General features: G+C 46.2%; 1 protein-coding gene across 1 annotated transcript in view; it reads left to right on the forward strand.

Annotated features, from left to right (window-relative positions):
• PCYT1B (phosphate cytidylyltransferase 1, choline, beta) overlaps nucleotides 1-12,083 on the forward strand; it is an 85,133-nt gene that overhangs the window by 51,878 nt on the left and 21,172 nt on the right. Inside the window, exon 5 of the mRNA XM_029603089.1 lies at nucleotides 7,853-7,931. Within this exon, the coding sequence (XP_029458949.1) occupies nucleotides 7,853-7,931 (79 nt within the window). The remainder of the gene's footprint in view (nucleotides 1-7,852; nucleotides 7,932-12,083) is intronic.

Consider the following 12,083-nt stretch of genomic DNA (forward strand, 5'->3'; position numbering starts at 1 on the left):
TAAGACACCAATACATCTCCTATTAGGAAAACGGACAAAGTCCTCACAGACTACACGCCAGCAGAAAACCTCACCTGAATCACATGTGCTGACCCTCACCTAACAAAGAATAAAGAGACCAAAACGCATAACTAGAAGCATGCAGAAAAAACTGAATTGGAAACTGCAACAAGCCAGAGTCTCTGTATGCAGTGTAATAAAGGAAAAAAGAAACATCACCCATCCTTATAAAACAAATCAAGAAATATAAAATCAGTAGCAGTAAAGTCATACTAACAAAAAGAACAAATTATTTCGAAACAGATGATGAGTGGAATATCCAATAATTAAAACTCATATAAAAAATTTCTAGATACCAATAAAATATTTCAAAATAGCAGACACAAAGACCCAGTAATGAAAAATAAGGATACAAAAATTTATTTGCTCTGCATACCTGGAAATGTTTGATATCCAGGTGTCCTGAGATTGTTTTGAATTAGCAGGAGGAGGGGTGGTTTGCTTGGAACTTTCTCAGTCACATACCAGCGCTCTCTCTCACACTGGCTCTCAAATACACACCTATACACACATGCTCTCAGTCACTCACATATACACATGCTTTTTCTCTCACTTATATAGGCTAATTACACATTTACACACATGCTGTGTATCTTTTCAGGCTTACACACTCAGGTTTTCAATCACACACATACATACTGTCCTTTTCTCTCACACACAGACTCTCATTCACATGCTTACAAACATGCTCTCTCTCTTTCTCTCATTTACACACAGGCTCTCAATCACATACTCACATGCTCCCTCACCTAAACCAGCTCTCAATCACACACAGACACACATGCTCTCTCTCTTACTTATACACACAGGCTCTTAAACATACATACACATGATCTCTCTCACACAGAAAGGATCTCAATCATACACACATACTCTTTCATACAAACAGGTTTTCAATCAAACTTACACATACAGGTTCCCAATCGTAAACTTACATTCATGCTCTCTCTCTCACAGGCAGGCTCTCAATCACAGACATACTCTCTTTCACATATACAGGCTCTCAATCACACACATACATGCTATCTCACTCACACACACAGGATCTCAAACACACATGCTTGCTTGTTCATTCACTCTCTCTCCCTCCCCAGAACTAGCAGCAGCAGCCTCCTCCCAACCCTAACCTCCTTCATTTTCAGCTCTCGCGGAGGAGGAGTCCCATCGGCCGCGGGGGTTGACACTCTTCTTCATTTTCCTCCGAGCCACGCTGCACATTCTTCAGACTGCGCCTCTCTTCTGTTCTTCGGGCCGATTCTGACCACACTAGCATGGTCTCTTCTTCCCCCGCACACACCCGCTGCTCACCACTTCCTCTTCCGGGCCGCGGGGGGGGAAGAAGAGACCATGCCGATGCCGCTGACTCCAGCTGTCCTGCCGTGTTCCACCCGGGCTGACAGCATTTTAAGCCCGGGCGGAGGAGGACCGGGGAGCAGCTGGGTCAGCGGGGGACCGGGAAGTGTGGCGACATACCTGCGTGTTCTTGGCGACATACTGGTGTGGTGCGACACCCCGGTTGAGAACCACTGGGCTAGCAGATTGCATCTCCTGTTATGCCCCGGCGGGACTGCATATTGAGGGTCTTGTCGAGGCTCATTCTGTCAGAGTCATAGCAATGTCAGTGGCCCACTTGCGAGCAGTTCCTGTCGAAGAGATCTGCAAGGCTGCAATGTGAAGTTCTCTCCACACATTCACATCTCACTATTATTTAGATTTATTTAGATTTAGATTTAGATTCCGCTTTTTGCACCTTTTTTTTTTAGCGCTTCAAAGTGGATTACATTCAGGTACTGTAGGTACTGGATAGGGATGGCTGATGTGACAGTAGGTTCAGCTAGTCTGTCCTTTGGAAACTCTTGGAGGTGTAAAACCCAACTCTCCCTACCTAGGGCCCTTTGTTTGGATTCAAGCTGTCTCCCCCTCAGTTACCAACAGCACTGTTGTTTTTGTGCCCATTAACACTTGGTTGCTGTCTGCTGGTCCCCTTTTGTTTTAGGAATTCACTCCTGTGTGAGGACTACCATCCTGCTTGTCCTTGGAGAACACCTTGACACACATGGGTGACATCATCATATGGAGCCCAGCATAGAAAACTTCTGTCAAAGTTTCCAGAACTTTGACTTGGCATACTGAGCATGCCTAGCACGTCCTATACCATGTGCCCACATGGGGTCCCTCTTCAGTCTTGTAACATAGAATTTAAATAAAAAATAGGAGAAACTCAACTCTGCGGGGTGGTGGGCGGGTTTCGTGAGGACTAAAATCCTGCTGTCTTTGGAGAACTCTTGTTATAGGTAAGCAACTCTGCTATCTGTGCACATCCCTATTTCAGGAAGATTCCTCATTTATATTCTGCCTTTCAGCCAATTCAAAGCAGATTACATTCAGGTATTACGCTGTTTCTTAGGATTCAGAAAGGTTAATCCACACCTGCAGCCCTTGAAAAAATTCCATCTAAGAAAAGGCAAAAGGATCCATATCAGAGGGTGTCGATCCTGCGCCCACTGAGTTGCCTTCTCCTGCTGACGAATCAGTTAGAGGAGCCCCAAAATCAGGTGAAGCCTCTGGCGGTTCCCCCTATGGTCCCATTCCCACATCATGTTGGGATGGGCCAGGCTCAGCAAAATCAGTCGGCGAGAACTCTCCCTGTGCCTCCAAGCAGCACTGACACAAGTTAGTGGATGCCAGGCTGTGATGCCCACATATGGCAAGCAGCAGGAAGCCTGTGAGAGAGTCGGTTGAAACGTTGGATGACCGAGAGATTGAGGGGATCTTGGGGAGGATAGGGCCATTGTGGAAGACTAGATGGATTCTTTGCTTCTGTATTTGCTGGTGAGGATGTTGGGGAGACACTGGTTCCGGAGATGGTTTTCAGGGGTGATAATTCAGATGAACTGAACCAGGTCACTTTGAACCTGGAAGATGTGGTAGGCCAGATTGACAGGCTGAAGAGTAGCAGGTCACCTGGACCAGATGGTGTGCACCCCGGAGTTCAGAAGGAACTAAAAAATGGAATTTCAGATCTATTAGTTAAAATTTGTGGCCTATCATTGGAGTCATCCGTTGTGCCTGAGGACTGGAAGGTGGCCCTGGTATTTGAGGGGGGGCTCCAGGGGTGATCTGGGAAGCTATGGACCAGTGAGCCTGACTTCAATGCCGGGAAGAATAGTGGAAACTATTCTGGGGATCGGAATCACAGAGCATGTAGAGAGACATGGTTTAATGGAAAACAGTCAGCATGGATTTGCCCGGGGCAGGTCTTGCCTCACAAATCTTCATTTTTTTGAGGGTGTTGGTAAACATGTGGATGGGGGTGGGCCAGTGGGTGAAGTGTATTTGGATTTTCAGAGGGCGTTTGGCTTCTAAGGAAACTGGTAGGCCATGGGATAGGAGGCAGTATCCTTTCATGGATTGCAGACTGGTTAAAGGATGGAAAACAGAGAGTAGGATTAAATGGTCAATTTTCTCAGTAGAAAAGGGTAAACAGTGAAGTGCCTCAGGGATCTGTATTTGGACGATGCTTTTCAATATATTTGTGGATGATCTGGAGAGGAATACGATGAGTGGGGTGATCAAGTTTGCAGATGATATAGAATTGTTCACAGTAGTTGAATCACAAGCGGATTGTGATAAATTGCAGGACTGGAAGACTGGGCATCCAAATGGCAGATGGGATTTGGTGTGGACAGGTACAGGGTGGTGCATATGGGGAAAAATAGTTCATGCTGTTGTTGCGCGATGTTGGTTTCCATGTTGGGGGCTACCACCCAGGAAGGGGATCTGGGCGTCATGGTGGATAATGCATTGGAATCGTCGGCTCAGTGTGCTGCAGTGGTCAGGAAAGCAAGCAGAATATTGGGAATTATTAGCAAGGGAATGGTGAATAAAACGGAAAATGTCATAATGCCTCTGTATTGCTCCATGGTGAGACTGCACCTGCAGTCTGGTCACCGCATCTCAAAAAAAGATGGAGAAGGTACAGAGAAGGGTGACCAAAATGATAAAGGGGATGGAATAGCTTCCCTATGAGGAAAGGCTAAAAAGGTTAGGGCTGTTCAGCTTGGAGAAGAGACGGCTGAGGGGGAATATGATAGAGGTCTTTGAAAATCATGAGAGGTCTAGAACGGGTAAATGTGAATCGGTTATTTACTCTTTCGATAATAGAAGGACTAGGGGGCACTCCATGAAGTTAGCTAGTAGTACATTTAAAACTAATTGGAGAAACTAGACAGGGGTGCCCCCTATCCCCATTGCTCTTCATCTTACAGTTAGAGCCGTTGTTGTTAGCGATGGAGGGTCACCGTGAGATACGGGGCGTTCGGTTGGGGGCGTCCATCTTTAAGGTCGTGGCCTTTGCGGATGACCTCTTGGTACTGGTGACGGACCCGCAGGCCTCCTTACCCCCTTTGCTGTGCCTGGTGTGGGAGTTTGGGGTCTTCTCGGGATTGAAGTTGAATGAAGCTAAGTCCTCTGCACTGCTTTATCCGCCGGATTTGCGCGCGGCCTGGCTGGATACTTTCGCCTTGCATTGGGTGGAGGATTCCTTACCCTACTTGGGGATCCGTCTCCCGGCGGACCCAGCCCTCTTGTACCGGATGAATATCCCAGATAGGATTAAGTATACCCAGGACTGTTTGGCACAGTGGATGAATTTGCCCCTTTCATTGAGTGGGCGGGTCAATTTATTCAAAATGGTCATTTTGCCTCGGTGGCTTTACTTGTTTCAGACTCTGCCGATTCTGTTACGCTCGACCGACGCTCGGCGGTTGAAGGGTAGCTTGCGGCGCTTTCTTTGGCGAGGTGGGAAATCGCGGGTTCCACTGAAATGGTTGCAGTCGCGGTGGGGGCGGGGTGGCTTAGGAGTCCCAAATTTGTTAGACTACAACTTGGCCAGTCTGTTACGGACCATTAGGGACTGGTTGTTGGGCTCCTCGGATTTTTCCCCATTGTCGGTAGACAAGTCCTTGATGGCGCCTTATGATCCTGCGTGCGTGCTTCAAGCCCCCTCTAGTAAGCTCCCTCCTGTGTTGCGCACTGCTAGCTTGCTGCGCCCCCTTAGACAGGGATGGCGGAGACTGCTCAGGTTGCTGCGACTGCCAACCCAGTGTGCCAGTCTTTTGCCAGTGCGCGGTAATGTAGACTTTACCCCGGGTTACCAGTCTGCTAGCTTCTTGGTCTGGGAATCCAAGGGGATTACTCGCCTGGGTCACTTGCTAAATACGGAGGGCGCGCTCATGTCCCTTGAGGAGCTGGGAGATCTGTATGGGTTAGGAGCCACGCAGGTTTTTTCCTACATTCAGATTCGACACTATCTCAGAGCAATCCCGGATGCCTATAAGGCACCCACTATGGTACATGCTTTGGAGGAGGTGTTTCACTTTGGGAGATCCAGGGTCCCATCTTTATCCATGTATTATAAGGAGATCCGTCAATTACGAGAGGAAGACCACCTAGATGTTTTGGTATCCCGGTGGAACCATGATGGGGACTTTACTGTGACTAAATATATATTGCGTGCTGGATTTCGCCGAGCAGCCAGAATCTCGAGCAACTCTTATTATAGAGAGATGCAGTTTAAGTTTTTCAGCCGGGCTTATCTGGCGCCCAATGTGGCCTGTCATTTTGGCGCTGATTGCACCAGAGGCTGCCAGAGATGTGGAGCAGCTGTGAGTACTTTGTCCCATGCTTTTTGGTCCTGTCCTCCAGTACAGAGGTTTTGGAGGCGGGTGGGGGACTATCTGGCTGACCTGCTAGACGTGGCCTTTCCGGTGACGCCTCACTGGATGCTTTTTGGCTGTGTGTCCCCGGTTCGTGTTCGAGATCCTGGCTCTCGAATGTTGTTACTAAAGGCTTGTCTTGTAGGTAAGAAGATACTTCTATCTGGTTGGCGTTCAAAGGATAGCCCGTCCTTTTGGGCTTGGAGGAATGGCCTTCATTTTATGATGACCATGGAGCATCTGGCGGGCCGGACTTCCATAGCACAACGGCGACGATTTCTAGTTAATTGGCAACTGTACATTCAGTCTCTCCCGCATCGTGCGAGAAGTTATGTGCTAAATGATTAAGAACATATTACTGTGTGTTCCCTTTGCATTGGTCTTACTCAAGGAGTAACCTCATGTATATTGGTGTAATCACGGTTACTTTGGGGCGGGGGGGGGAGGGAGGGAGGTTGGAGGGTTAACAAGTCATGTATGGTGTTATGTCTGGAGGGGAGCAGGACTCATTCCTCTCTGGTGGTTGTATTGTTTCTTTTTGAAAATTCAATAAAACCGTTTAAACCATAAAACTAATTGGAGAAAATTCATTATAGCTTGGATGTCGGGGCTCCGATTTCCATGTGCTTTGGTGAGAGTCTTCTATAAGCGGAACTCTACAGGTCCCATTTAATTAAGGGGAGCTTAGGTATATCCCAGGAGTCTGAATTGATCTGGATACATACAGGGAAAGGAAAATTTGCTTCTTACCTGCTCATTTTCGTTCCTGTAGTATCACAGATCAGTCCAGAGACCCACTGGGGGGGGGAGGAAGAGAGTCTGCCGTTCATACTGTTGCTTTGTATATAGTGCAGAGTTGGAGGGTTTCAATTCTGATAACTCATATTGAATTTGGGAAATATGTTTTCATTGTCTATTTAGCAACTCCACCTTCTTCTGGCTCATTGGAGCGAAGGGAGTTTGCTTAGAAGTTTGCATAGGAATTTATGGTTTTTGCTGTCATCTTGGCTTGTGTACAGGTCATTACTGAGGGACTGCAGAATGCACACTGGGTCATGTACAGTGTCAGTGAAACTTTCTCTGTCTCCATCTGCTGGCAAGGAGTCAAAACCCAGGAATCTGGACTGATTTGTGATACTACAGGAACAAAAATTAGCAGGTAAGAACCAATTTTCCTTTAGTATCCTCCCTCCAATTATGAAGTTTGATTTGATCGTGTTATGATCACTGTTGCCAAGTGGTTCCAACATTCTCACACCAAATCATGTGTGCTACTGAGGGTTAGGTCTAAAATAGCTCCCCTGCATGTTAGTTTTTGTACTGGCTGCAGCATGAAGTTGTCATTTATTTCATCTAGAAGTGTTACCTCCTTACCATGCTCAGATGTGACATTCACCCAGTCAATACTGAGGTAATTTAAATCACCTATTACTGTATTGCTAATTATGTTAGTTTCCCGAATGTCATTGTCTTGTCTGTTCTGGCTAGGTAGATGGTAGTATATCCCTTTCTTCTATTCTGTTCTGTTGTAGTTACCAGATAAAGTCCTGATTTGCAGAATCACTTTTACTTTCAATATAGGAACACAAAAGGGCAAGCACAACAGTGTGTATAATACAGTGAGAAAGACCATGCTATTTCATAGGGTCTCACTGGTGTGACAATCAGATTTTAAAGTTACCTCCATGTGGCTTTCTTCTGCACTGGTTAAAACCTCTTTTTTTTGCAAACTCATATTCTGTGGCATGAGAACAGAAAAACTCATATTCTGCAACATGAAAACAGAATACATATTTGGGCGATGTTTATTCAGTGGCTGACATGTAATTCTGGGTACCAGTGCCAGTTCATGGCAATGCATTTTTTGAACAAACATAATAAGGGAATCAAATTTCTTTAGTTTTTAATGAAGATTTCTGAATACATTTTTCATTTTTCTCAAGCTAGCCCCAGGGGCAGGGATTTGGAAAGCAGGAAGAGTTAATTAGAATAAAAGCATGAGAAAGTATAATCAGTTCCTATACTGTGCCAACCTGCTATAAGCTTACTGTGAATTGTTTTTACTGTCTCTGCAGATTGATTTTGTTGCTCATGATGACATTCCCTACTCTTCTGCTGGTTCAGATGATGTCTATAAACACATTAAGGAGGCAGGTGAAGGATCGTTCCTGTTATTCCCCTCCTCTGCCCGTCTCCTATGAGTCAGCCTCTATACTAAGACTTGGGAGGGACGGGGTTATTTCCCATGAATCTGGTGTTAGTGATAACTATGGCTTTTGTCATAGAAAACACATAAGCTCTCAGATCTCTGCTGTCAAGGAACACGCTCAGGGCAGCTGCACCCCCCCCCTGTCAGAAGTTAGCCAGCTAAATAAAGATTTGGGCACTTTCAGCTAAATTCTAGTTGACTAATAAGAGAGCCGGCTAGAATTTAGCCAGTAAAGTGTGCGGCGTTCCAGGGGCATAAGTGGGAGGAGTTGAGTTAGCCAGATAATTTAGCTGGCTAAGTCTGGTCAGCCTGTCGACCTCTCCTACAATTAGCTGGCTTTATTCAATAGCACGGCTGCACTATTGAATATACCTCTAAAGTTACCCAGATAAGTTTATTCAGCTAACTTTGCTATCTGGACTGTGTCTGAACATAGACCTCGGTACGTTTCTCCCTCCTTCTCTAAATGCATGGCTTTTCTACAAGGCCTCACCTTTGTAGGGATCCCTAATGGGCTGTATCCAACTAGGTTCTAGCAATAGACTTCAATTCCCTGTGGGGTATTTCACACCTGGAGTGCCAACTCTTATCCTACTATATGTAAATAAGAAAAAAGCAAAAACTAAATGTAAACTAAACTTTAATTAAATTTCAAAATACATAAATATTTCTTTAATCAAATTAATCAAGTTTCATAATCCACACATATATTTTCACCAAGTACAGCTTATGTGATCTTCATTGCTTCTGGATTCATCTTAAATGGACTTTTCAACGTGAGACTTGAAGATTTCTTCTACCCAATATTGGGTTTGGAACTATCTTTAGTTCAGCAGTTTCCTTTGGCTATATCATCTATCAAATCTGTATATGAATCACAGTTGTGGAACTTTGTGTTGATATTGGCTTAGTGGAACTTGCTTTTGAAAATCTTTTTTTTATTTTTTGTGGGGATGGTTTGTGTTTTGTTTGTCTGTAGTTTGTGTGTGGGCATTTTTTGTGTTCTCTGATGTATATTAATTGTCTAAATATATGTGGATTTTGAAACTTGATTAATTTGATTATAGAACTATATATGTACTTTGAAATGTTATTAAAATTTAATTTAGATTTAGTTTTTGCATCTTTCGTATGTATAATATTTGGTTATTTGATAGATGCATATGAGGAAACCTGTTTTTTGCATTTCTAGTTTAAAAAAAACTATTATCCTACCACAGTCTCCTCTGATCAACCTCTTAGCAGACTTTGTAGTCCTTCTACTGAGATATTCCCTTGGAAAATAAACTTTTGGCCTTTCATAGTCTCCTGAGACTAGCTTCTATTTCCGTAATAGAGTTACCAGCTGACTACAGCTTTCAGAACATAGTGATCCTATTCTTGTCTTACTCCTCTGTCTGCATGGACTTATAGTATTGATATCCCTATTGATTTCCCTAAGAAAAGCAAGTCTACAAATCACTTTACACAGTAGGGTAAAACCAGACTGCATCAGGCTGTCTGGAAAATCTAAAGCCAGTTAGCAACCTTATTCCCTGCAAACTGTCTGCTTCCTTGGCAGTGTCCTGCTCCAACAGTCTGTTAACCCAAAGGAGACTATACTGTAAGCAAGTTCTTATTTAGCCTCACCTGTATTCCCTTGGGGCAAGTACTTTCCTTCTGATTGACTTTAGGTTGAGATTCCCTGAGACTACTGTCCCCAACAGCCTCTTGCTCACCATTGCTTTCCCTGTACGTACCCGGATCAGTCCAGACTGTGGGTTGAGCCTCCTTTCCAGCAGGTGGAGACAGACTAAAACTTGAAGGATATCCTATATGAGGACAGAGCCTATGCTATAACCCTTCAGTATTTGTCTGTCTCCAGCAGGTGTTAGCAGCTCACCCTTCGTTCTCTGCTTAGGCTAGTCAGCCTTTCCTTCTTCTTTCCTTATGGATCAAGCAAGTACTTCTTCTGTTCTTCTTTCTGTTTAAAAGAGATTTTTTCTTTAGTGACTTTTTCTTTTTCTTCTGTGTGGGAGACGGATCCGTCTCCCAGCTCTTGCCGGTCTCAGGGGGGCTTTGCCCCTTGTGCACTGCATAGCCTGAGTCCGTATCTGCTTCCAGGTGTGGGGACTGAGTCTCTCCGGGTCTCGTCTCCACCCCCCTCTGGCTGCCGAGAGGGTTTAGAACCCGACTGCTGCGCTCAGTAAAAAAAAAAAAAGGTTCAATTTCCAGTTTTAAACATGTTACAGGTATTCCCCTGCCTCTAACTTATTTGCAGCAGTAGACCAGTATTTTTTCTCTTTTCTGGTCTCAGGAGGCCTTGAACTGGCAGCCAGACAGGCAGAGTCAGCAGGTTTTCCCCCTGCTTCACTCCTGGCCTCCAGGCTGTCAATCAAACTTTTTCTCTGCAGCCTTTTTTTCTTCAGAGCGGCTCTCTGTTTGCCACGGCAGGCAGCCTGCCTCTTCTCTGCCAGCCCTCTTCGAGTTTTTTTTTCGAGGGGGCCTCTTCTATGCCTCCCTGCCGGGTGGGGAAGGTCCCTCCTTGGCAGGGAAGGCTAATTTAGCCCGGGGATCGAGTCCCCAGAGCTTGGCCAGGCCGTTCCCAGGTCGGGAAAGCCTGGGAACAGCGGCCATTTTGGATTTTTTATCGGCTCCGTTTTCGGAGCTCCCTAGGGCTGGAGGGCTGAATTCTTTGCAGCTACCCCACGATTTGAGCCCCCCAAGCCCCCCAGGAAGGGTTCTTTGTCCCCCCCTCGCTTCCCCCTTCCCCTCCCCCACTTGGGATTTTTTGGCTCTCTTTTTTTTCTGCATCTCCCCTCCTCCTGCGTAGATCCCCTTTAGCGAGCATGCAGGGGAAGGTGGAAGGTCCCCCCTCGTCCCCCCACTGGGCCACAACAATATTAACAAAAAAATTAAAAAAAAAACCATTTTTTAAAATAAATAAATACTTAAAATTTCCCCGCCCCATGCTGTTCACAGTTCGGCCGGCTACGGAGTCCCCGGGGTCCCTTGGGGCGCAGGTGGTCCCGGAGTTGCCCCCCTGACTTCCCGGCGGATCCGGTCCTCCCGGATCCCATCGCCAATCCGGTTGCGTGGGCTATCCTCCCAGCCCTGGTACAGCCGCTTTGCCCACGGTTATGGACCCGGTCCTGGTGGGATTCAGGGATTGGGCAAGCGCCTTTCCCCTTCCTCCCACACCCAACCAGTTGTGCCCGTGGGCGTGGCAGGCTCCCCGGCCGGGCCGTGCCCTGACCAAGCTCCCCCTCCCGGTGTTTTGCTTTTTTTTTTTTTTTTTTATTGAGAAACCAACAAATACAATAAATGTGGACATTTGACAATAAAATAAGCATAATAACCAGCTGTCCAAAAGTTAAATAGAGAGTACATTATCTCCACATGTAAGGCTACTATGCAATTAAGTCCTCATTGCAATCCATAGACACTTCTTTGCCCATATAACAGTGAAACAGTCAACTGGTGATAAAGCATTGGAAAGCCCAAATGTTGCATCGTTTCATTTTAACCAAATGGTTCCCCATTAATCCCCCTCCTCAACCTTCCCTACCCCCACCCCTGAGGCCTAAGCCTCAACACTAAACTATCTTTCAACCTCCTGAGCCTGTTTTGCTTTGTTTAAAAAAAAAAAAAAGAAACCCTCAAGCCGCCCAGGTACACCTGCTCGTGGCTCATGTGAAGCGTATTTTGATGTCCTGGCGCTGGGGGTGTGTACCACTTTTTGCGGCGGTTTCCTGCTGCGGACAGGCCTCAGGTAGGGTCAGTGTCATCTTTGCTCTGTGCCCAGAACCTCCCGTGGCCAGAGGCTGCGCATATGACCCTTCTCCACTTCCAGGCACAGGCGATAGCCTCGGCGATATCCGCCATACGGCTCCTCTAGCTGCGCTACTGGTTGTCCGATCCTCCTTCACAGTCCAGTGGGGCACGTTGCCGTTCAAAGGTAAGCTGTTCCCTGTCACGGACCTTGAGAAACTGTGGATTCCTTAGGGGAAAGTCAGGTCCAACAGCTTGCGGAGGACCGTGCGAACCCATCCTGGTCCTTTACTCCCTCTCGTCCACGTTTTCGGGGCCAGAGACGATATACCCCACGCGGGCTCGGT

This window comes from Rhinatrema bivittatum, chromosome 5 (assembly GCF_901001135.1).
Source record: "Rhinatrema bivittatum chromosome 5, aRhiBiv1.1, whole genome shotgun sequence".
Lineage (NCBI taxonomy): Eukaryota > Metazoa > Chordata > Amphibia > Gymnophiona > Rhinatrematidae > Rhinatrema > Rhinatrema bivittatum.